At 45.0% G+C, this 25,397-nt stretch overlaps 1 protein-coding gene across 2 annotated transcripts in view; it reads right to left on the bottom strand.

Moving 5' to 3' along the window:
- Positions 1-25,397, bottom strand: part of LOC129507264 (inhibitor of carbonic anhydrase-like) — a 39,324-nt gene that overhangs the window by 5,300 nt on the left and 8,627 nt on the right. Inside the window, exons 3-13 of one of the 2 annotated variants that reach the window (XM_055321597.1) lie at positions 22,962-23,070; positions 21,891-22,052; positions 20,506-20,665; positions 19,633-19,688; positions 17,399-17,577; positions 15,701-15,872; positions 14,650-14,792; positions 12,068-12,158; positions 10,871-10,912; positions 7,871-8,026; positions 4,777-4,918 (exon numbers count right to left, since the gene is read on the bottom strand). In XM_055321597.1, the coding sequence (XP_055177572.1) occupies positions 4,777-4,918; positions 7,871-8,026; positions 10,871-10,912; positions 12,068-12,158; positions 14,650-14,792; positions 15,701-15,872; positions 17,399-17,577; positions 19,633-19,688; positions 20,506-20,665; positions 21,891-22,052; positions 22,962-23,070 (1,412 nt within the window). The remainder of the gene's footprint in view (positions 1-4,776; positions 4,919-7,870; positions 8,027-10,870; positions 10,913-12,067; positions 12,159-14,649; positions 14,793-15,700; positions 15,873-17,398; positions 17,578-19,632; positions 19,689-20,505; positions 20,666-21,890; positions 22,053-22,961; positions 23,071-25,397) is intronic. The other variant, XM_055321598.1, reaches the window with a different exon arrangement.

Here is a 25,397-nt window from a genome sequence, read left to right as displayed (position 1 = left end):
AATTTGAAATATCACCTTTGTTATACACCAAATATAATGTACCCATGTATAAATAAGTCTTTGAAGTCTATTCTCTCCCACTGATTTGTCATTCTTGCATGCAAACCAGTATGTACTGATCATAGTATTACAGTATTATATTGTATTATAATGTGATTTTTATAGCTAGGAAAACAAAATTCCCCTTGTATAATTTCATTTAAAAATTCTTGACTCTTGTTTGGTCTTACTTTGAGAACTGACTCCTTCCCCCCACACTCCCCAATCCATCTGGTCACAGCTAAAACTAAAACTAAAACTTTTAGTTTAGTTTAGGCAGCTAAAACTTAATAATGCAGCTTTGCTGCATGAGTGGTGTGAACACGAAGCCTTCACTGGAACTGGGCTGACAGTCCCATTTCCTGAGAATTGGGATGAATACATTGTGGTCTGTGTTTGCTTCTTTATAACTGAGAAGCTAATAATAATGCTAGTCACAGACATTTTCTTTCATGTAAACTGAGAAATAGAGAAAACTATCCTGCAGGAAAAGAGAAAATGAGGCAGATGTGAAGAGGGAGAGAAGGAGGAGGAGGAAGAGAAAGAAAAAGAGGAGAAGTAGAGAAGGACAAAGAAGGAAGAGTGTGTTATCTTATGCTAAACATTCATTCTGGAATTCTAATTTAACTAGGTGTCCTCAATTTCATCTGGCAACTCTTACCTTGAAGTATCTTGGCTGATTTCTGAGGCTCAAGTCTCAGGCCTTATAAAGAGTAAGCACCTTCAGTTTTTTCACTTTCTTTTTTTTTTTTAATAAATTAATTTTTATTGGTGTTCAATTTACCAACATACAGAATAACACCCAGTGCTCATCCCGTCAAGTGCCCCTCCTCAGTGCCCATCACCCATTCACCCCCACCCCCCGCCCTCCTCCCCCTCCACCACCCCTAGTTCATTTCCCAGAGTTAGAAGTCTTTATGTTCTGTCTCCCTTTCTGATATTTCCCACACATTTCTTCTCCCTTCCCTTATACTCCCTTTCACTATTATTCATATTTCCCAAATGAATGAGAACATACACTGTTTGTCCTTCTCCGATTGACTTACTTCACTCAGCATTTCAACAAAGAAGACTTTGTTCATTTTATTAAAGGGAAAAGACATTAAACAAGTAGATAAAATATATAGTATTCTAAAGAGTGAAAGATGCTTTAAAGATATAAAGCAAGAAAGAGGGATATGAAATATTGGCAAAGGCATATGTGTGTGTATGTGAAATTATAGTGGCTAGGAAAGACTCCCTGAGAAACCCTAAAGGAAATGAGGGAAGTAGCTATGACATGAGTAGGAAGAGCACTCCAGATGAGGTAAGACCACGAGCAAAGGCCCTGAGGCAGGAGAGTTGATAAAATCACTGAGGGCATAGAGAGAAGTTCAAGGACAGAGCCTTGGAACACACCAACATGCTGAGGGTAGGAAAGTAAGGTGGAACCAGCAAAGAGACTGGAGTGTAGTAGCAGGAGAGGGAAGAGGGAATCCAAAGACTGTGGTGTCCTGAAGCCAAGGAGGAAAATGCATCCATGGAGAGGAAGTGATCCATGGTGCCAATAATGCTGGTAGATGAAGCATTGCAAGGACTGAGAAGTGGTCATTAGATTTATTTACCAACACAGAGGTCATTGGTGATTTAGAAGTGCAGCTGGCAGATGGTGATGAACCAAAGGGGGTGTGTGGTGGGAATATGCACCAGCAATGAGAAGGAATGAATTCTGTAGGTAATTTTAAAAAAAATAATAAAACCAACTCCACTAGTTGGGGGTGAGAGAGAGGAATAGACTCTTAAACTGGGTTCTGAGGAGACTGAAAGGAGAGAAATTGGAATGAGGGAGGATATTAAACTCCTTCAAGGAATTTTATTTTTGTTTTTTATTTTTTTTAAGATTTTATTTATTAATTCATGAGAGAGAGAGAGAGAGAGAGAGAGAGAGAGAAAGAGAGGCAGAGACACAGGCAGAGGGAGAAGCAGGCAGGCCCCATGCAGGAAGCCCGACGTGGGACTTGATCCCGGGTCTCCAGGATCATGCCTTGGGCTGATCTAAACCGTTGAGCCACCTGGACTGCCCAAGGAATTTTATTGTAAAGAGAAGAAGAGAAATGGGAAGTTGTTGGAGAGGAAAGTGAAATCAAAGAAAGATTTCACTTATTTATTTATGTTTAAGATGAACAAAACAGCAGCACATGTGGATGCTGGTAGAAATGACCTAGTAGAGAAGATGTGATGGTGCAGGAACAAGAGGGAAGAAGTGCCAAGCAATGTCTTTGGATGGGTTGGAGGAGAGGCTGGTGCAGGTCCAGGACAGGGCTGAGTGAGGTGACCCAAGCAAGCGGAGGGAGGGCGGTGTCTGTGGGCACAGATGCCATATAGGGGTAGATGTGGCAGTGGGACACTGTGGCATTTCTTTGGACTGCTCCAGTTTTCTCAGGTAAAATAGGAAACAAAGGAATGACAGATGGAGGGAGATGTGTTGGAGGACTGAGGCGAGGAGAGAGTATGGACTCATCTTCTAGAAGAGTGCCTGGGGAAGGGACTAGGTACATGTGCACATTTGAGGTGGGTTCTCCTTGCTTTAATAGGGGGGAGGGGGTTGGGTCAGGCATCCCAGCAGTGAAGACACCAAGGAGTGGAACTTTGGACCTAACCAATGCCCTGCTTCAGCCAGGAGATCTCGGGCAGGCATTTGAGGCTATGCACGGGGGAATGATTACTGTGGTTGGCTGTGGAATGGATGCTGGGTGTGGAGAGGAAAAGAACATGAAGGGGAGACAGAATGGGGAAGAGTTTACAGGATCTGTAGGTCACAAGTCTGTAGGAATGAAGAGCTGTTGGAGTCAGGAAACCCAAGGGAGTGAAAAGGCAGGCAGGAGGTAGTGGGGGGACTGAGCCATCAGAAGCTAAGGTGGTTCTGTGGGCATCCAACCTCATTTAGGGAAGAGGGCAAGTTGTGTTTCAGGACAGAGTTCTGACCATTCTGGGTCCTCTGTGATATCATATTAGTACCTATAAGACCATCAACCCTAATACCAATGCACTTTCTGATGTAAAAAAACAAAACAAAACCAAGAAACAACCCACACACACACACATGCTACTTTAGCCTAAGTTTCATGTTTAGCATACATGTAGTGGGATCTGTGGAAATATGTCATTATGTATGGCTTATGAAAGAGATAAAACTTTGGTGATGGCAGGACAAAGTCATCTGGCAGTGTAACAAATAAAGGGGTCCTTCCTAGATGCCCACACATTCTCCACACAGCAGCCAGAAAACCCTGATCCACACCACATCCTTACTGCCTCAAAGTGTCCCATGCTGCTCAGCATCCTTAGAAGTAAATCTATCTCCTTGGTCAGGCTGATAGGGCACTGAGACATGTCCAATGCCACAGCTCCGGCCTCGGTACCCGCACAATCCACTCCCTCCCATGCCCCACTTCAGGGCCTTCTTTTCTGGCCTCTCACACAGCATGATTTGTCCCACCTCATGCCTTTGTCTTTGCTGTTCCTTCTTTCTTGATACTCTTCCTCTGTATTTTGTCAGGTCTGATTCCCTCTCCATATTTAATTCTCAGGTCACATGGTCCCTTCTGCTTGCTGAGGCTTTCCCTGGCCACCATTTTCAAAACTTTCCCCTACCCAAGTCACTACTACACCACCCCCCTTGGTTCCTCTGTAGCACTGTCAGGAAGTGAATGGCCCTCATGGCCCTCATTTATATGTTTATTGTCCTGTTCTCCCCATGAGACAAGTGCAGGGGAGCTACATGTGTCTTATTGCTGCTACCCCTCTACCTAGACCAGTACCTGTCACACAGTAGGTGCTCAATAAAGGTTTCTTGAATGGCTGGAGGAGCACAGGAATACCTATTTTTAAAATGTACTCATTAGGGGGATCCCTGGGTGGCGCAGCGGTTTGGCGCCTGCCTTTGGCCCAGAGCGCGATCCTGGAGACCCGGGATCTAATCCCACGTCGGGCTCCCGGTGCATGGAGCCTGCTTCTCCCTCTGCCTGTGTCTCTGCCTCTCTCTCTCTCCCTCTGTGACTATCATAAATAAATTAAAAAAAAATTAAAATAAATAAATAAATAAAAATATTAAAAATAAATAAATAAATAAATAAATAAATAAATAAATAAATAAATAAATAAATAAATAAAATAAAATGTACTCATTAGGGACTCCTGGGTGGCTCAGTGGTTGAGTGTTGCCTTTGGCTCAGGTCGTGATCCCAGGGTCCTGGGATTGAATTCTGCATCAGGGTCCCCAGGGGACCCTGCTTCTCCTTCTGCCTGTGTCTCTGCCCCTCTTTGTGGGTCTCTCATGAATAAATAAAATCTTAAAAAAATAAATTTTAAAAATAAAATAAAATTTACTCATCAGCCAGGTGTAAGAAGCACATGTCCAATACTCCTCCTCTAAATTTAAACTGGAACTCTAAAAGATTCTGTGACTTGTTCACATCACACAGAAGAAAAGAACAAAAGTAGAACCAGGGTCATGACCCTGCACCCATCATTCTTGCCTCTCCTCAGGTGCCCTAAGTCAGCTGGTCTGCAGAAAAGTGTTCCAGAAAGGAGCTGGTCTTGAGTCCTTGGGGCTAGTGGGAATTTGCAGTTCTGGTTTCTAATTCTGGTTCCTCCTATATGCAGCATCCAGATTCTGGGGCGATAGAAAAGGTAAAAAGGACAAGAAGTTCACTGGATTGGTGCCAAAGAGAAAGGTGCTGCATGGATACTACTCACCTGAACGCTCCACTGAAGCCATAGTATCTCTCGTGGTTGTTGGGAGCACATGTGTGGGCTGGATCACTTCCACCACTGCACAGAGCACAGAGATTTGAATTTGGATCAGATCCAGGGGCACAGCTTTGACTGAAGAATTCATCTGTGCAGAAAAACACAAGAGGTCAGCTCTTCTTGCCCGTGTTAGCAAGAAAGCTGCAGAATTTGTCTCTAGAACTACCAGAATGTTGTAAAGACACATTCAGGTGTTTGGTACCATATTATTACAAATTAGAACCTTTTGCAACTAGAGTAAAAGGGGACTGGCTGAAGTTGGCACAAGGGTCTATGGGATAGAAGTGACACAGGGTGGAAGTATGGAAGGACAGACACAGATGTGATCCTAAGAGAGTGAACAAAACCAAAAGCCCCACTTGGTTGATACTGACCCACATTTTTCCTGACCTCTTCTATCCTTACCCTCCCTTATAAGTTATCCCATCTTGATCCAAATCCAGAAGGGGCCTGAGAGGCCCAGCTGCCAAGCCCTGGCTGGACCCCAGGGCACTGTGGTGAGGACATCACATAGGCCCCACGCTCCTGGAACTCAAGTCCATGAGCAACAGTCATAACTCAAGGAGCCACACCAGTGAATCTGTACCCCCACCCCCTACTCCAGCTTGCAATGGGAAAGACTAATATGGTTCTCTAGAGCTACAGGTAAAGGAATCTGGTACAGGCCTGGAAATCAGAGAGAGGCCTCAAGTCGAGAGATGAAGAATGAATAGCAATAGTAATTAAGCAAATTACTTAAGTGAAGGATGAAGGGACAAGAGTTTTCCAGACAGGGAGGAGCATCTGTAATGGCCTAGGGGAGGCGTTGGGGTGGGGGGCAAAGGCACAGAAAGGTTAGTAAGAGTTTATTGGGCTAGGCCACCCAATGCAAGAGTGAGTTGGGAGGACGCAAGGTCCAGACCTGCTTTTGCTCCTTTGTGTAAGTTTTGTTCTTTATCCTTAGAGAAATGGGGAGCTTCTGAAGGGCTACAGCAATGCTGGACCAAGGGTAGTGTGCAGGATATTTCCAGAACTGCACTTTGTAAAGATTGGTCTACCAGTGGGAATGGAATGGGATGGGATGGGATGGGATGGGATGGGATGGGATGGAATGGAATGGAATGAAATGGAATGGAATGGAATGGAATGGAATGGAATGGAATGGAATGGAATGGAATCCAGGGCAGATATGGGGTGCAGGCAGCAGGTTACTGTAATAGTCCAGGGGAGATGAGGGCAGTTTGGACTAGAATAGCACACATGGGGAGGGAGACAGTGGAGGGACTCATCACTGCTAATTGATTGGTGCATGGAGGATGACAGCTTGGTTTCTAGCTGGGGCTAATGGATGGACCATAGGGTCCTCCACCAAGCTAGGCAGCTCTGGAGCAGGCTCAGAAGAAATTATGCATTCTATTTAGAGCTTAATTGCTTTTGAGATATCCAACTAGATAGCATTAATAGGCAGTTCAATATACACAGGTGTGAAGGTAAAGCAGGGATCTGTGCTAGGGATAAAGACACAATAGTTATCAACATATAGATATAATAGTAATAATAGCAAACATTTATCTAGTGCTGGCTATATGCCTAGTTTTGTATATATAATATTATTTGTTTAGATGACAAATGAGGCTGTAGTCATGGATGTGAGTGCCTGTGGAGGAAAAAGTTGCTTTAAGGAAGTGAAACATGTATTAACCAGACTGGGAAAGGGGACTTTGAAGGGGCAGGAGAAAAATCAATCCACTGTGTTTTCACAAAAGCCAAAAGATAGTGTTTTGGGGTGATCTGAAGAAAGAGAAGGCATGGAGGAATGGACTGGAGCATGACCTTCCAATTCAGCAACATGGAGGTTACCGGTAGCCTTGACCAAAGTCCTTCTATGGAAGGACACAGAGAAGCCAGAGGACAGGAGTGGAGGGGTGAGTGGGAGAGGAGTGGCTCAGACCACACTGTTAAGAAGCCTGGCAGGAAAGGAGGAGGAGAAACAAGTCAGAAGCTGGAGGAGACTGCTGAGCAAGGGAGGACTTTTAAAGATGGGAAACACTGGATGTGTTTAATGTTGAAAGAAATTATTGGCTACACTAGAGAGAGAAGTAGTAACCCAAGGTATGAGGCTCTCGGGAGGGGACCAGGGGATGGGCCCACACCCAAAGTACAGGTGGAGGGAGGCTGAGCAGGTACAGCCATGAGGAGGCCCGCAGCTTTGGCCAGGGGATGGTGACGGGGAAACTTTCTGACCATTTCAGTTGTCTCTTGCTGCAAGATGAATCATCTGCTGAGAAAGGATGGTAGATGGGAGTGGGTTGGAAATGTGTGGACAGTGAGGACATTAGGATGATTATTGGAAAGTGTGGGGGTGTGGAGTGGTGACACAGTGAGGGTATGACTCTGAGAGGCCCACTGAGGCCAGCAACTGGGGCATTTCCAGCGGAGTGAACCACTCTGCCCCATGACTTCTCCAGCCATGTTTAGCTGCAAAGGTACAGAGAGTGAAGAGAGCGGGTAATGGGGTTCATGCAGAGGTGAGATTTGTGAGGTGCCTGGGGAAAGCAGGGGACCAGGAGCCTTTTAGGTATTGGCAAAAGTGCTGCTAAAATGAATAGTATGAGAATCTAAGGGAGATAAGGATGCAAGTGAAAAGGCACCCAAGGACTTGCTGGTACATGATTTTCAGTCCTCACAAAGCAGCCAGTCTGGTTTCTATGGGAAAACAAAACACACACACACACACACACACACACACACACACACACACACACCACTCTTGCTCTACAACTGACTTGTTCCCGGAGCCAGTTGTAACACGTAAAGGCTAGGGTATTTCCCTGATATCTGCCCTCTAGGCCAAGCCACTCTCAGAAGGAAGGAGGTTAGGTGAAAGGGGAACACCTGCTCAAAGAGAGAGACAGCTCACCTGTAATAGCTGCCCAACTCTTGACCCCACTACCTGTTTATGCCATCCTTTGGCTTTCCGTGCCATTGAACTCATTCCTGTCCTACACAGGCATAGGCACAAGGAAGGGGCTGGCCACATCGCCTCCCAGAACACACTTACCAAATTTACAGGACCTGGTTTTGTTGTATATTAAACCCATGGGGATGATCCAGCCTGCAGAAGTACCAACTGCAGGGTGGCAGGACTTCTTGCCTTGCAGAGAGTACCAAGTGAGGGAGGGATCTGATTTCTTAATCACTGCCACGACGTAATGACCTTGCAAGAGAGATAGCAAAATGCAAGTTGAGTAGCTCCAGGACCCTCTGAAAATGTATTCTAGGGCTGCTACAGTTAGTGCCTGCCTGCCACTCTCCCAGGGGAGGGGGAAGCTTGAGTCCCTCCCAATAACTATCATTATTAGGTATGGGGCCAAACAGTCTGACACTACTGCTCTCCAGGCATGTCTACATACATATATCCAGAAATATTTACACACATACTTCATACTTTTTCATTGGAATCCCGTTATACATTCTTTACTGCAAGATGCTTTGTAATCCCTCTACTGGTGGGCATTTATGTTGTGACCCACTTTGCCATATTACAAATAATCTACATAAATCCTTGTACATATAAGTGTGCTTCTGTTGAAATCCAAAAGAAAGAGCTTTAATAACTTCTTTTTTAAAGTTAAGTCTGGGCACTTGGGTGGCTCTGCCTTTGGCTCAGGTTGTGATCCCGGGTCCTTGGGAGAGGGAGTCTACTTCTCCCTCTGCCTAGGTCTCTGCCTCTCTCTGTGTGTATATCTCACAAATAAATAAATAAAATCTTAAAAACTAAAATTAAGTCTGATTTTCTAGATTTATGATAACATCATTTTCTAATAGTGGCGATTGACTCTCTTTTTTCTCCAATATTAAAGATATTTTTCTAATCTTTTAAATCATACTGCATTCATTTCCAAAGTGATACCAAGTGTCTTTGTTGGGAGTGGGCCTTTCTTCTCTTATTCTTGATTCTAATGGGAACACCACTGATACTTCATATATTCTTATCCCAATACTCTACAACTGAATTGTGCTTATTGAGTGAGGCCTAAACAGCAAAGCTGAATTTACAAGAAGATTAGAATCCTAAATCTTCAGAATTAGAAGATAATGTGGTCCTCCACCACCACTCCGAACCCCTCTCCCTACTACACTCCCTTTCTTGCCATTGTGGTTCAGGTTTCTACATATTCAAGCCTGGAAAAATTGGAGGTCTGCATTGCAGGTGGAAGACCTGCCTTGCCAGTTACTTCCTGAATAACCTCAGACAAGCCACTTATATCTAGGATCCTCAATTTCTCCTCAGTAAAATGGTGTCAATGATACCCATCGGGAAGGGGGGTTATTTGGGGGATCAGATGTCCTAATATGGGCACACTGTACAGTATTAGGATAGTATGGGGGGAGGTTACATTGCTGGGTTTCAGCGGTGCTGCTAGTGGCACAAACTGCACCAGAGCCCCTCTCTCAGTGCAGCAAATTCTCCTAAGGCCACAGCAAACCCTTGCTTGCCAAACTGTGCTCTGTTACACCACTCCAGCAGCCAAATGCATTAATAGTGCCTTTCTGGATGTGTAATATTCCTGTACAAATGACATTAATTATTACCATCCTCTGTGTGTGTGTGTGTGTGTGTGTGTGTGTGTGTTTGGGGTTGATCCCTCTCTGTCTCTACTCAAATCTAACCTTCTCCATCACAGCCAGTCACCCTAAACTGTCTTCTAAGCATCTTTGCTGACCTGCATTTGCCTATTACTGCGTTCCTGGAAATTTCAACCATTCTTGAAGCAGAGTTCTTTCTGACTTCATGTATTCTATAATCGATAGACTGCATGGCTTATGAAATACCAGCCCTTAGTGTTGGGGATAAGACACAAGTCACTGAAGACTGTTAGCCATAAAAGCAGAGGGGGAGAGAGACAGCATATCATAGGGCTTGACTCCTGTTGCACATGGAGGGGAGCTGCTGCAGGGGAGCTGCTTTGCACTCTAGAGGCCTTGGTGGAGTGTGGGGCTGCAGGGCCTCTGTGACCCTGTGCTCAGCAGGGAACAGAGATGTTGCTGGTGCTGTGGTGGTCCAAACCCACCCGCCTCTCCCAGTCCACCTGTCTCATAAGAAACTCCAAAGCCAAGGATGCACTTGTTTTCATCTCAGGGTCCTCTACCACAGTTGTTTTTCAGCCTCCATGTGCATCAGAATCAGCTGGAAGGCTTGTTAAAACAGAGCAGTGGCCCCATCCTTGGAGTTTCTGACTCAGTAGATTTGGGACGGAGCTTATATCCAGGATATAAGAATTTGCATTTCTCACAAGTTCTCAGGTGATGCTGATGCAGCCAGTCCAAGCACCACACTAGATTGAGAAACACTGCTGTTTTCCAAAATTAAGTACTTCGGGGACAGATACAGACCATCCCTGCTATGTAGAGATACAAATGGGAGAACTTGTCACCTGGTCTATTCTAAGGACAAGACCAACTCCTCTGTTATTAAAATCAGCTGGCTAAGAGCTAAAGGGTTGAGTTCATTTTCCTCCTCCTCTTCATTAGAGCATCTGTGACTCTCCTCTCATGAAGCCTCCACTTGGCCCAGAAGTGCTAGGGATGGGCTCCTGCCTCCTGGTACAGAGAAGGCAGGCAGCATGTGACAAGGATAGGGTGGTGTGGGAAGGGCAAGGGGCTTCCAGTCACACTACCTCTTATCAAGCCTGGGTGCAGCCACTCCCCAGCTGTGTGGCCCTGGGACTCACTTTCCCCATCTACACAACATGGGATGATGATGCCCACATCCTAGAAGATTGCTGAGGAGAGTAGACGGGAATAGTGCAAGCAGGGGTCCTTTGTTGACTGTAAAGTACCCCACAAACAGTAATTATTGCCACAGCTTGTGACAGATTTGCTCCTTAACAATAACCTGTAGCGGTAGTGGCTCATTCTCCCGGTTTCTTTTTTTCTTTTTTTTCTTTTTTTTTTTTTTACAACTCTAGTAACTTTGGTTCATTTTTAAGACTTTCCTCACCCTCTCCCCAACCATGGCCTGTACCTCTGAGCCCCAATGTTACTGATTCTGACTCACCTTGTGCAGGTGTATTTACACACGTAGACTCATCCTTGGGCACTAAAAGGAAAAACAGGGTTCATGGCATTAAACTGTCATATTGCTCAACCCAGAGTCATGAGCTTCTAAATCTCAAGAGTGAGGAGTAAAATAAGAAGCATTAGCTAAGCAGTTTATCACTGGTTGTCAACAAGCCAGGATTCTGCAGCTATTAAACCCTTCTCATCCCTGTCCTTTGCCATATGAACATCAGGTTCCACCCCAGTATCTCCCCACCCCTCAGGGAGTCAGAGAAAGAAAATGAGATGTCCTTCGAAGAGGATCAGAGACCACTGAAGATCCTGACCCAGATCCTTTTGCATTGGCTAAGTGACTCAAGTCATCCTGACATCTTTCTTCCCTCTGGACTGTGGTAGGCAATCATTATATTCTTGTTATGTTGGAGGGGCAAAAGCCAGTCCATGGAGTCAGAAAAACCTGGATACAATCTTCATTCTACCATGGACACATCATGTAACTTCTCTAAGCTGTAGTTTTTATATCAGTAAAACGGAGCTATCATTATTTACTTCAGAGTTGTTTTTTTTTTTTTTGAAGGATAGTGTATGGTTTCCTTCTCCCACCTGCCTAATAAGTTAAATTGGTGAAATCCTCTTTTCCCCAGATTTATTTATTTTTATTTTTTTTATTATTTTTTTTTTGTGAAAGGATCTCCACTGAAGAACATGACCTTCTCCAACCCTTAACCTTCCAGTGCAGCTAGGGTGAGTTAATTTTGGACTAGTGAATTTGGCAAAAGTATCAAGCGAGGCACATGTGGCTTAGCCCCTACTTTCTTTACTGAAGAGAGTGGGGAGGGGATGGTTTAGATCTTTTCAATGAAGCTCTATGACAATACATGTTCTCCTCTGCCTTCAGCCTGGGGTAAGCCAACAGACCTATTCTCCTGAACTAGTGGGTAACTCTAACTCAATGGCAATTTGGAGAGCCCTGCAGCCAGTTCTGTACCATGCCCTCTAATATCACCCTTTAAGTAATAAAGATTTCTTTTGATCTCTTTCTGTCTAACTCTGGGGAAGGAGGATACTATCTGCTAGCCTTTCCAGTTCACCAGTAGTTGATTATTATCTCAACAATGAACTAGATCATTTCCCCTTCTTTCTACATCCATGGCCCAGAGAAAATAAAACACTGAGAGGCACCCCTTCCACTTACTGTAGTTCTCTGCCAGGACAGGCACTAGACGGCACTGGCCTGCTGTGTAGATGAAGCCTCCATCCAAAGTCATGGCATCAGCCTCTCCTTTCTGAAGTTAAGAAATAAATCAGTAGCACAACCCTGAGACCGTTTCCTGTCTCACTGACCCTCAGAGGTTTCTATTTCATTGGCTTTATGTCACATGTCCTTTGGATTAATCAAATCATGGATCACCAAAAACTTCTGCCACTTAAGCACAGGGTTTAGAAAACTGGACATGTTGGGACACCTGGGTGGCTCAGTGATTGAGTACCTGCCTTTGGCTCAGGTTGTGATCCTGGAGTCTTGGGATTGAGTCCCACATCAGGTTCCTATGAGGAGCCTACTTCTCCCTCTGCCTCTCTCTGTGTGTCTCTCATTAATAAATAAATCAAGTCTTAAAAAAAAAAACTGGACGTGTTGACCCACGAACAAGTGCCCAACCCAGATCATGCTCCTTGGCAACTCTGACCTCTCATTAGACCAATGTTGAGTATTGGACATGCCCTCACCACATTTTATTTATGACCACTGTCACTCAGCAATCTATATGGCCAGACTCAGGGATTGAATTTACTGTTTCTTTTTTTAAGATTTAAAAAATTTATTTATTTGTTGGTTTGTTTATATATTTATTTACTTGAGAGAGAGAGAGTACAAATAGGGAGGAGCTGAGGAGGAGGGAGGGGGAAAGCATCTCAAGCAGACTCTCAAGGTGTGCTTGGGCTCCACACAATGGCTCAATCTCACCACCCTTAGATCCTGACCTCAGCCAAAACCAAGAGCTGGATGCTCAACCAACTGAGCCACACAGGTGCCCTTGCATTTACTATGTTTCTATGCAACTTGTTTTTTTCTGTATGATGGAGTTCAATTCTGTTCCCACAATCCCATTAGCACTATATTCAGAGCCCTGGCACAAAAAAGACTTTCAATAAACAATTTCTCTAATTCAATAATTCATTAATAATTAACTTATTATTTCAATCAATGAAATTTTCCAGAAACAGAGCAATAAATGTATACTTACAGTGACAGATAAGATCTCTGAAATAAAAACACACATACTCTCTCTTGGCTTTTGACCTATGAACTGCCCGTCTAGAAATCTATCTTAAAACAGTAGCAACTATACAAACAAAAAGTTACCAAGCCTTTACTATGTGCCAGGCCACTTCTAAACACCTTACAGTGGTTACCTCATGTATTCCCTACAGAACCCAATAAGGTAGGTCCTGTAATTCTTCCCCTTTCATACATTAGGGAAGTAAAGCAGAGGGAAGTTAAATAATTTCTCCAATAGATGGTCACTAAAACTAAAACTTTAGTTAATTTTAATTAACTTTAATTTAGTTAACTTTAACTTAGTTTAATTACTTAGCTTCTGCTTATAACCACTATACCACATAGCCTCCTGGATCTGATATATATTCCAAAGGACATATACCCAAAAACTATTCTATACACATTTTTTCATCCATAAGATGGGCTCATAGGCTCATTGTGAGGATTCAAGGAATTAAGGCAAGTTAGGAGTTCATAAACATGTTTGGCATGTAGTAAGTAATTTCCAAAATATTAGCTATTATTACTATTAAAGATAAACCCAGAAATGTTGAGGTTATAGAACAAAAATCTTCATTTCTATATTGTCTACAATAGTAAAGGATTTGGGAATAATTCAAATGTAGACATTTAGAAATCAGTGAAATAAATTAAGGCAGAAATACTTGGTGGAATATTGTGCAGCCATTGAAAAGATTTTAAATGAATATTTCATTACTTAAAAAAAGTGAACTACTGTACTGACTTTAAATACTAATAACAGATAACATTTATCAGGTGTTTACTATATGCTAGGCAATATCCTGAGCACTCAGATTCATTTAATCCTTAACATTGACAAATTTAAGAGACTATATAAATTGCAAGATCTTATGGTATGGGTTAGTCCCAGGAAAGTTTATCAAAATAAAGGTCTTCTTAAAGAAGAATGTGTGTCTCCTGAGTTTGTCAATTTTTTAGTCTCTTATTTATAAATTTATTTTTTCTAATCACAAAAATATTATCTGCCCATAGAGAAATGGAAAGTTAATAACAATACAACTTCATAACTCAGAAAGTATGTGGCAATAATTTCTGAGTTATAAAGTTGTGAATGATTTTATTTATCTTTAATTTCTCTTTCAACATATATTTTTATCACCAGAAAAAAAAAATTATGCTTACAATTCAAGAACTGAAAAGGTTGATTTGCTTTCACAATCCATAGGGGCCCTGACCACCCCCTGGGATGTCACCCCACTTCCCACAGCTCCTAGGCAGGACAAAACTCAGAGCTCCCAGGACTCTAGAGCTGAGCACCTAAGGAGTCTGTGCCTTGGGCCAGCCTGAGCTGCAGGGGCACATTGAGTAGAGTTGGGCTGGGCTTTGGAGGGTGGGGGCAGCACACAACAGGTGCATCTTAGCCTCATGGCCAATAGGAAGACATATGAGAAGAGGACAGAGAGGCCACATGTCTGGGTGTCCAAGCCCAGCTGTAGAGATGGGGCCCTCCTTACTGTGATGGCAGCGATGCAGTCCTCAGTGGTCTCCTCTATGGTGCACTCTAAGGCACCTCCACTTAGGACACTCCACTCATCACACTTGACCCTCTCATGGTGACCCACTGCACACCACAGCACCCTCGGGGAGTCTTCCACACCTAGGACAGATGGAGAAAAACCAGGGATCCAAAAGAAGTCCCAATATGAGTCTGGGAGCTTAGTGCCACTGGCTACAGAATGGCTACCCACTGGGGCCCTCAATTGCAGCAGCAGAGTGGCCACATCTCATGCCCATATCACCATTCATTCCTACCTATCATCCTCCAGGGGAAATGGAGAACTCAGTACTGAGAATGAGCAGTGTAAGTAGAGCAGTTCCCCACCCTCCTTACCTCACCTCCTTGGGTATATCCTCCTGAGGGAAGACCTTTCTGAGCACCTGCCCACATTAGGACCTTTCAGAGTCTTCTCTGACAGGAATGGGTTCTCCCACCCAGTAGCATTCCCCAGGTGATAGTCATGTGCTCTCATTTGGGTGGGCCTGATGGCTCTCCCCCTTATCCAATGTCTGCGCACCACAGGATGCCCACAGCTAACACAGTGGCTTTTGTAGATGCTCAGTAACTATTGGTTGACTAAATGAAGACAAAAGTAAGGAAAGAAGAAGGAAGTAATGAACCACAGAGATCCAGAGGAAGGCAAAGCTGGATTAACACCCTCCGAAATTCTAATTCCACTCCTAATAGTGGCAGAGGCCACATTCCCACTTAGGTTGTCAATGTGCTAGTTTCCCTGTCATATAGACCTAACACTGGGTGGGGTAATCCTGGTTAATACACAGGAGCAAGAACCATCATTACTTCAAGTTGACTGTAATCTGAAGATCTTCAAAACCCTTTTGTAATCTCATAATTCAGGCCTTTCCCCCAGCTCAGCAGAAAATCCCCCCACTAACCCAGTGCATTTGGTAGCTCCACAGGCCAGTGAAGGTTGCATGAGGTGAGGCTTGCGGGCACTGGGAAAGCCTCTCTGGCTTTCCTGCTCTGCTGTCCTCATAGGCCCTTACCTATCTTTAGACGCTGAATGGCAGAAAAATATTCGTATCCCACGTATAGCTTGGCGTCCATCTTGGGAGGGACTCTTAAAAACCCATCGGTAGCATCTGTAAAGAGCAAGTCCTTCCCATGAGGAGAGGCAAAGAGCTGGAATTCTGTTGACTTGCCTTTTCCAAAATGTTCCTGTTCAAAGGATAAAAGAAACAGAGGAGGGAAGCTGGTATAGAAAGGGAAAGGGAAAACAAATCCAAAACCAGACAAGGACAACTGGAAGGGAGAAAATATGAGCACCTGAGAGTGAAGACAAAGCACCCAGGGATGCCTGGGTGGCTCAGTGGTTAAGCATTTGCCTTTGGCTCAGGTCATGATCCCAGAATCCTGAGATCAAGTCCTGCATGAGGCTCCCTACAGGACATGTCTATCATGAATAAATAAATAAAATCTTTAAAAAAAAAAAAAAGACAAAGCACCCAGGCCACCAAAGTCCCTGTAGTTCCCAGAGTTCTCATGCCTCTCTCCAGGGAATGTTTTACCCCAATTCCAGCCAGTCTACTGGGTGGAACTTCAGGGAAACTGCTAGAGGCTGTTCCCCAAGATCCACACCAAGAGGTATGTGTTGCTATATGCCAGGCAGCTGCCTTTCTCCAATATTCCCATGGGGCAGGCAGCAAAGGCTGTCTCATTGCTGGCCATCCCACTGTCCCCAGTACCTCTGGTGGTCTTCATCCCGGAACTGCTGATGGCCCAGTGCCTGCCACTGAGCCTGGAGGTCAGGAGTCCTGAGTTTTTCTCTGACCTCAAGCCTACCTGGGAATTTTCTGCCTCCAAAAAATGGAAGGGCCCTTTCTTTGCCTACAACTCCCACTAACTGGCCCAAAGCCATTTCTGACTATAGCACCTACCTCCCAAGCTCTTTCTAATGTCTGTCTGCATTTTGCTTTTGCAATGGCAAAATGTGAAATGTCACCTGCTGCCCTCTTTGGCAAACTGCCCCCTCCTTCCTAGAGGTATGCACAGCTTCCTTCCCAGAGCTCAAGAATCCCACTACATTTGCCCTGCAAACCAGTTCCTCTGTCCTCTACAAAGTACACAATCCATGCCCCCAAGGTTGTACCATTTCATCTGATGATAATTTGTATGTGTACTCATCATGTCCCTCACACTTGTCGGGGAGCAACTCAAGGGAAAGTCATTGTCCACTTCATCTCTGAATCTTCAATGCTAAGCAGAGAGCACCAACAGAGAGGGGCTGGGGAATGAATGAGGGTTGGCTAGGAGAGGCTGCTACCAACACCAGACAGAGAAAACACTTATGGCCAGGGAACCTGCCACTGAGGTAAGTCAGGAGGACAGGAGCACATGCCAACAAGGTAATAGGGGAAAACTCCATGGAGGAGGGGTATCTCCCCTACATCCTGAGGACCCCTCTAGAACTGAAAAGGAAAAACAAAGCAATGAGGCACTTCTACGGAGTCTGGTCCATGGAGTCGATGATGCCAGATGAGGGGTTCATGGCCTCTGTTGTCTATAACATTTATACACTGAGTGGCTTGTCAGCAAAGCAAATGATGAGTGGCATGGTTCCTGTCCTATGCCCAAAAGAACTTTCAGAGTGGCTACAATGGAATGTAGGAGAATGCCCCAAATCCAAACAGGGACACCCCCCCTCCCACTGCTAAGCAGGAGGTGAGGATGGAGGGTGGGAATACCTGGGCCTGGTTGAGAAGCTCCCAGATCAAGTCTTCCTTGCCCCCTATGTTTCGAGCCATGACAGCATGAGAAGGGAAGAGGGCCAGGTGGCACTCCCTGTATTTGTCCACAGACTTCCGGCTGTTGTCCAGGCAGAGCAAATCATAGTGGTCACTGTCAGTCATGTTTGCCAGGTTCTCTGGAAGAGGAAACCCCAAATAAGCCAACTGCAGACAGAGCCATGAGCTGTGGTCTCTGCTCTTCCCTGAATTGCAAACTATTTGACCTTGTTGTAATAACTTTCTAGGCCCAAGATGGAGCGGCTGCTGGCCAGGTGCCACATAAACAAGCCAAACTTTAGATAGTTTTTGTGTCCCTGTCAGTCAGCCAGTCCCCAAACACAAGGCCCACTCTGGGCCCTCTCATCCCATACAAGGTTGACTGTGCGGTCCCAGCCAATCAGAAGCAAGGAACCTCCAAAAGGAACCAACCAACCCATACCTTGATCTTGAACTTCTAGTCTCTGGAATTGTGAGACAATAAATTGCTGTTGCTTAAGCTACCCAGTTTGTGGTACTTTGTGATAGCAGCCCTAGCAAACTCATAGAGGTCTTTGGGGTTCATAAATTCTCATACTGAAAGAGGAGGAGTACAATTAGAGTTCTTGTGAATGGCTTAATTAGGTATGTTGTAGAGAAAACACACTCTACATCTTGATATTGAAAGAAAAAATTTAAAATGATTTAGTAACGTCAGAATTAAATCAAGACTCAACATGATTTTTTTTATTTTTATTTTATTTTTATGATAGTCACACAGTGAGAGAGAGAGAGAGGCAGAGACACAGGCAGAGGGAGAAGCAGGTTCCATGCACCAGGAGCCTGACGTGGGATTCGATCCCGGGTCTCCAGGATCACGCCCTGGGCCAAAGGCAAGCGCCAAACCGCTGCGCCACCCAGGGATCACCAAGACTCAATATGATTTTAAAAAAATAGACTCAATATGATTTAACAGCTTCAAGAAGACAGAACTTCTCTACATGAATCACTCAGGGGCCCAGTGGTGGTAGCAGCTCCACACCAGCACTCGTTTGCACCCCCAGAAGCCTGATGGATAGTCATAACCTTCTACTTATAAAGCGGTGAGTGATCTTACATATTAGCAGACAAGGGACTTTCAGCAAAAATAAACCATGATGTCCTGGGACAACCTGTTGTTTCCAGAAAGTGACGATGTCTTCAAATACTTCAGAGTGAGAGTTAGAAGCTGCTGCCCACTGCAGCAACCAGAGGAAATAACAATGACAATTATCCGGAACAACTTGATTCCAGGAGTAGAAACCCACATATGACCCCACTAATTAAATTTACCGTAATAAGACAGGCATCAATTCCCAAAATACCAACAAACCGGGTCAGTGTGTGATAATGAAGGGACAGTGAATTGTGAATGGCTGAACAAAGGAACAAACAACACCGAACTCCTACTTCATGCTAGAGAAAGGCAAGAGGTTATAGGGATCTAAGGCCCATGTACAAAGCAAGGACTTAAAATTCCCTGAGGTAGCCAACATCAATCTTCAAAAAGAACCTAGCATCCTGAATATATGTCTGCTTTAAACATCCTGAGTGATACAAGTGTATTCTGTATATGATAGAAATATAATTGGTTTTGTTTTATACAAAACAAAACCCAGATTCTATAACTTCAACTTGTCTGAAATTTATGTTGTTTCTTTTTTGTTTCTTTCTGATTAGTTGTTCAAAACTGTTAAAAAGGGTTTTTTTTAATGTAGAAACAAAAAAGAAATATACTTTTGTCTACAGTAGTAATGCTTTTGCAACACATATAGTTGTAGATGTGCTAAGAAGTTCTGAAACTGTTTTTATAATTTGTGTGTTTGTTTAAGGTATTTATAGCATTTAGGAACCATATTTACACTGAAGCATTCGGGAGAGTGTGATTACATTTGAAATGGACATTGCAGTGGCTAAGAGAATTATTAAAACCTCTTTCATCTTATTAATTGGTAAATACCATTTAAATGTTCAGAAATTTTGTTTAGTAGATTTACAGACTACACCAATTGAACACTAAACAAAGTATAGCAGAAATGGGTTTTATACAGAAACTCTCCTATTTCATTAATAGTCTTGTCATTACCCATCTCTAGATGTAGGGAAACTTTCAGGCAAGAGCCAGTGCCCCCCGCCAGGGTATGGCTCACATGATTCTTCCTCCATCCAACACTTACCAAACACTGTCACATGCCTCAGGAAGGCCACATCCCCTACACCGTCCTGCAGACACCTGAGGAACAGGACAGCAGTAGTCAGGCCAGTCTCCGTGATTTGGGCTCACCGCTGCCCAGTGCAACCCCTCTGAGGCTCTGCCCTGACCACTGGCTCACAGGGCTTTGCCCACAGTTTCCCGGGCTTCCACGTGTCCTCACAGAGGCCATGGCCCTGAGGGGACTTTATACCTCGACAGCCAACCCGAGTCTGAAGCAAGCAGGAGCTCTGTACCACAACACGGGTAACTCTGGTGAGGAATGATGTGGAGTCACCTTCTATTTCAAAGGTAGCCTAAAGTGACTGACTTTTTTTTTTTTTTTTAACAAAGGCTTAAAGCCTAATATGTAGGATAAAAACTCAGGATAGTCTTGGGTTCCTGGACAGTTTCGTTCTGGTTTTGAGTAGTAGCTTTGTCTCTTATAGACATGCAGAGGTGCCTGCAGGGGGCTGAGATGGAGGTGGGGAGAGGCAGGCACATGACACAGGGAGAAGCTCAGACAGAAAGAAGCAAGCTGGGAGGTCCTGGCTTTTGCCCCAGCTGGACGCCCAAGCCTGTGTCTATGAATCCCAGAGTCCCAGATACAGCTTGGACCCTTCAACGAGTCCCAGATACCTCATTGGTCCAGGAGGGTAGCACACAGACCCTAGGCTCCTCAGGACGTTAGGAGTGAGGGCAGGCCATGGGAGGCACTCAGGACCCTGGGTTTCACACTGACACCCTAGGTGATCTGAGAAAGTCCTATCCACTCCCTGTACATTAGTTTCTCTGTCATCAGAGTGAGGAAGAACGGCAGGGGCGGGGAGGGGGGGCGGGGAGGGGGGCCCCCACTCACTTGAAGGCGCCCGAGTAGCCAAAGTACGGTTCCTGGAAGGAGCAGGCACATTTGTCTGTCCCTTCCCCCACACACAGTTGACACAGCCTGGGGAACTCCATCCTGTTTGCACAGGGGACACAGCTGCCGACGAAGAACTGGGCCATTTCTGCTGTGGCTGCTTAACACAGACACAAGGACCTAAGGGCACGAACCAGCAACCTCCAGGTTGCACGTGTGTGTGAGCGAGTGGCCCTAGGTGAGAGCCCACGAGGCTGCACACACTTCCCAGAACTGTCTCAAGGAAGCAGATGTGCAGAGGTGGCTGATAGTGCCCGTGGCTGAGGAAACGGATGCCCCAAAGTCCCCACTGTTCAGGCATCACCCTAATGCGTGGGCCTGGGGCTCCAGCCCACCAGATGCTTCCTAGCTTGTCCACTCAAGACACGAGGGCGGCTGACCTACACTGAGCCGAGCTGCAATCCCAGTACCACTTGTTAACTCACCGCCATGGAGGCCCTAGGTGTGGTAAGCAGAACTCCAGACACCACAGGACCTCCGACAGTCCCTCCTCACCTCAGAACTCGGTCCCACCCACCCCTCTCCCCTTTGGATCCAGGGGCTGTGGTAGCTTATGGGGATTCATCTTCCAGGAATCCATGGAAAGGTGTTGGGATAACTTGCCTGGTGGTAGGTAGGGGACATGCCAACAGCCACACAGACATCCAGCAGTGTCTGACACTGAGGCGAGGAAGACCCCAAGAGAGGTCAAACATGGTCAGAGCTGTGGCCCCGGCTATAGTAGTCTATCTGGCCCCAGCGGCCCCTTGTCCCTATCACAGGTAAAACGTGAATGCTACAGAGTTGGCAGGCCTCAAAAGTGCAGAAAGACTTGGCCATCATCTTCCAAGGGCTAAAGAGGCACCCTAGGCTCCCTTGGCTCATCATAACTGAACAAGAAGTATCAAAAAAAAAAAAAATCATGCCTCAGGTCCACTCGTCTCTTCTTGCCCCCATCCCAAGCCCTTACCCCAAGCTCTGAGGCCTGCCTTCTAGTGCCTATAATCTCTAGTGAGCCTTCCTGAGAAGCCAGAAGGAAGTTCCCCTTTCTCACAAGCCTCAACCTGGCCCTTGTCAGCCAAATCGCTGGGATTACAACAAGTACGTGGTCGTGGGGAGCTCAGAGACCAAGGCACCTTTGCTGAGAGAAGATTCAGCTGCCAGTTCCCAAGGGTTGCTGCTGCAGCAACCCCAGCTGATCACATTTTACTCAGGGTATCCTCACCCCATCTTGCTGTTTGTGAAACTGGTGTACCTTACACAGTGATTGTATGGCCCCAGTACAATCCGCGTGGGCAACTGGAGTAGGAGTCCTGCCTGAGGGCACCCGGCCTTAGCCAGCTTACCTTCTTCAACAGAGACAGAAGGAAAAAATATCCTAATGGGGATGTTCCACCCAGCAGACCATCCTAGGCCCGGGTGGCAGGACTTCTTGCCTTGGAGCCCTTTCAGCTGGATGTTGCTGTCCTTCTTCACCACGGCCACAGCATAATGGAGGGTTTGTGGATCTGCAAAGAAGCAGAGAGAAAGAAGGGCTAAAGAAAGGTACCACATGGTCACTAACTCATCTTGCAGAGTGTGTGCAATGGGCAGCTTTAGGGGATCCTAGGATCTGTACCATCCCCCGGTGGACAGATAGAAAAGGAAAAGAAAAAGCCTTTGATTAGCAGGAGGGGGGAAAGTCCCTTTTCAAGGCAATGAACACTGGTGCCTTTCTGTCAGCACCTCTAAGCCAGTGGAGACATGGCGCTGGGGGCCACCAGCTACTACAGGGCCTGCAGGGCATGCTCGGGGAGGTCTTCAGCTGCCAGTCATTGTGATGTTACTGTTGGCTTTTCTCCCTTCTCTGCTTCGCTGTCTGCAGCCCAGACATAACGGTGAAGATCTTAGAGGAAGGATGCAGGGGGGACCCCAGGATCTTGCCAGGGCCCCGCAAGTTGGAGTCCGATTGAGGAGGGCAGGGCTCACGCACACAGTGGTGACACTAATGGATAAAAATGGAGAGGAGGCAAAGCCTTATTCTCCGACTCCCCCCAAAGCTCTCATCACAGCATTCACAGACTCCTGCTCTGTAGCACCTGCAGGGGACTCAGCACAGGGGAGAGGCTGTCCAGGTCTGTGTGTCTCCAGAGGCAGGCCTCCCAGGGGTGTCATCCCACTGGGTAGGCGATGAACCCCAGACAGCACTGCCCCCTCTCATCCAGCAGTACCAAGGGTACTTCCATCAGGATGCACACAGCTCATGGCTTTCCAGGCAGAATCCACATTCCAGGCCTTGTGGGTCAGTGTAGATGACAGCCTCCTTCAATCCAAAGAGCTTGGGCAATTCTCTTCAGGTGTAATGTTGACAGAGACCCCGCCTTCCCCCCATGGCTGCAGTGTCAAACCAGAGACCTGGGGCCCCGGGGAGAACGCACTGTTTTTTGACCCATGGAATTCGGCCACGATGGGCTTCAGGTTGAAGGGGGACAGGCCCGCCTCAAACACCAAACCTGCTTCAACGGTCACAGCATCTGCTTCGTTTGCCTGAAAGAAAACAGACCAGACCGTGAATGGAGCTCCCAACTCAGCCCTCTGCTGGGATGTTTGACCCATAGATACTTGCATGGGTCAGACCTCCTTCCCTCCCTAGCGTCCACTAAAATGTCACCTCAGTGAGGCTCTCTCCAACCACATCTTAGAACTCCCACCTCATGCATAAATGCTAGACTCCTCTTTGTTTTTTCCTTAGCCCTTATCAACTACCTGACAAACTTCTGTTGTTTATTGCATGGTCTCCCCTTTGGAATGTAAGCTCCACCTAGATGGGTGTGTGTGTGTGTGTGTGTGTGTGTGTGTGTGTGTGTGTGTTTTCCTACTACAGGTAGATGTTCAATAAATGTTTGCTGGATAAGTGAGTGAATTGTCGTATATTTCTATCTGTAAGTCATGGTTTGCATTCACAGATCTGGATTCCCTGTGAAGTATCTGTCAGCCCAGCATTCCTTCCTTCTTGTGAGAGGCAGCAACTTCACAGCCTTTTCTCAGAAATGAGATTGGATCATTTCTCAACGCATCATGGAAATCATTTTTTAAATTCATTGATTACTTAACGTTTGAAGTAACTTGACTTTATCTGAATTTATGTATTTATTATTCTTTTAGAGATTTTACTTATTTATTCATGAGAGACACACAGGGAGAGGCAGAGACATAGACAGAGGGAGAAGCAGACTCCCTCCGGGTAGCCTTACTTGGGGTCTGATCCCAGGACCCCGGGATCATGACCTGGGCCAAGGGCAGAACCTCAACCACTGAGCCACCAAGGGGCCCCAACTTTATCTGAATTTATTATTGCATTTCTATATATTTTCTTCCTTTTTCCCCATCCTGTCTTCCTTACATACATACTCATATATTTACATATACAGGTGTTGTATATAATTAACACTGTGCTGATTGTATGTATCAGAACCCAACTTAAATTAACTTGAGAAAAGGAGGAATTTAGTATAAAGGTAAAAGGACAAGAAGGCCACTGGGCCTAGTGAACACCGTCAAGGTCAGAAGCAATTTTAGACATAGGTTTCAGTTCGTAGCCATGGGCTCCAGGTTGTGACTATGATTCCAGATTGTTCTTGCTCTTCCCCCGCTTTACATACACCTTCCTTTCTTCCTTTCTTCCTTCCTTCCTTTCTGCCTCTCCCTTAAGCTCCAAGAGCAGGTGCAAAGACAGTAGTGTCATAGAGACCATTTAACCTGCTCCCACGATTGCACAGGGTCAAATTCTTGTGACAAATCATTCCCCTCACTCGTAAATGGATTAGAGAAAAAATAAATAAATAAATAAAAGTTTGTGTGAATGCTTATGATGCTAATCGAGCATTTCCAAATTATTTTCCAGAAATGACACAAAATTTATCATTTATAATGCCAATAGCAATGCATCCTAATGTCACAGAAACCTTCCAGCAAGAAATGCTATCATTTAAGAAATGTTATTACATTTCTAGGTATAAACTGTTACTTTAAGAAATGGCTTTATTGGGCAGCCCAGGTGGCTCAGCGGTTTGGCGCCTGCCTTCAGCCCAGGGTGTGATCCTGGAAACCTCCCACGTCGAGCTCCCTGCATGGAGCCTGCTTCTCCCTCTGCCTGTGTCTCTACCTCTTTATCTCTCTCTGTGTCTCTCATGAAAAAAATAAATAAAATATATTTTTAAAGTGGCTTTATTTGCATTTATTTGCATTTGATTATCAAAAGGATTAATATTTTTCCTTTGTTTATATCATTTATTAGTTATAAATTCTTTTCTGTGAGTGGTTTGTTCATAGCTTATTATTTTTTAAACATTTCTCATACATCTTGCTTTTTTTAAAGATTTTATTTATTTACTTGACATACACAGAAAGAGAGAGGAGCCCAAGCAGGGGGAGTGGCAGGCAGAGGAAGAGGGAGAAACAGGCTCCCTGCTAAGCAGAGAGCCCAACGCAGGGCTCAGTCCCAGGACCCTGTGATCACGACCTGAGCTGATGGCAGAAGCTTAACTAACTGAGCCACCCAGGCATCCCAAGCATTTCTTATAAATTTAAATGATATCTTTATCTAGTTTTTATATTATGCTGTTTTGTCACACTTGGTGTGAATATATTTTCATATGCTTAAGGCTTTAAAAAAATTTTGTCAGAGATTTATAATTTTTACATTTCCAAGGTTATCTACCTCTATGATTTATCTTGTTATGTCTAATCTGTATTAGTCAAATTCAGTCAAACTGAGATCTTGTTTTGGTGAATGAATTAAACATTTCATTTGATTTTTTTTTTTTTTTGCTAAATAGCTACCCAATTGTCCAGTTAAAGAATCTTTTCTCAGC

This window comes from Nyctereutes procyonoides, unplaced genomic scaffold (genome assembly GCF_905146905.1).
Source record: "Nyctereutes procyonoides isolate TBG_1078 unplaced genomic scaffold, NYPRO_anot_genome, whole genome shotgun sequence".
In the NCBI taxonomy this organism is placed as follows: Eukaryota; Metazoa; Chordata; class Mammalia; order Carnivora; family Canidae; genus Nyctereutes; species Nyctereutes procyonoides.
Note: the sequence above shows the minus strand (reverse complement) of the source record. Positions and strands in the feature narration are given on the sequence as shown.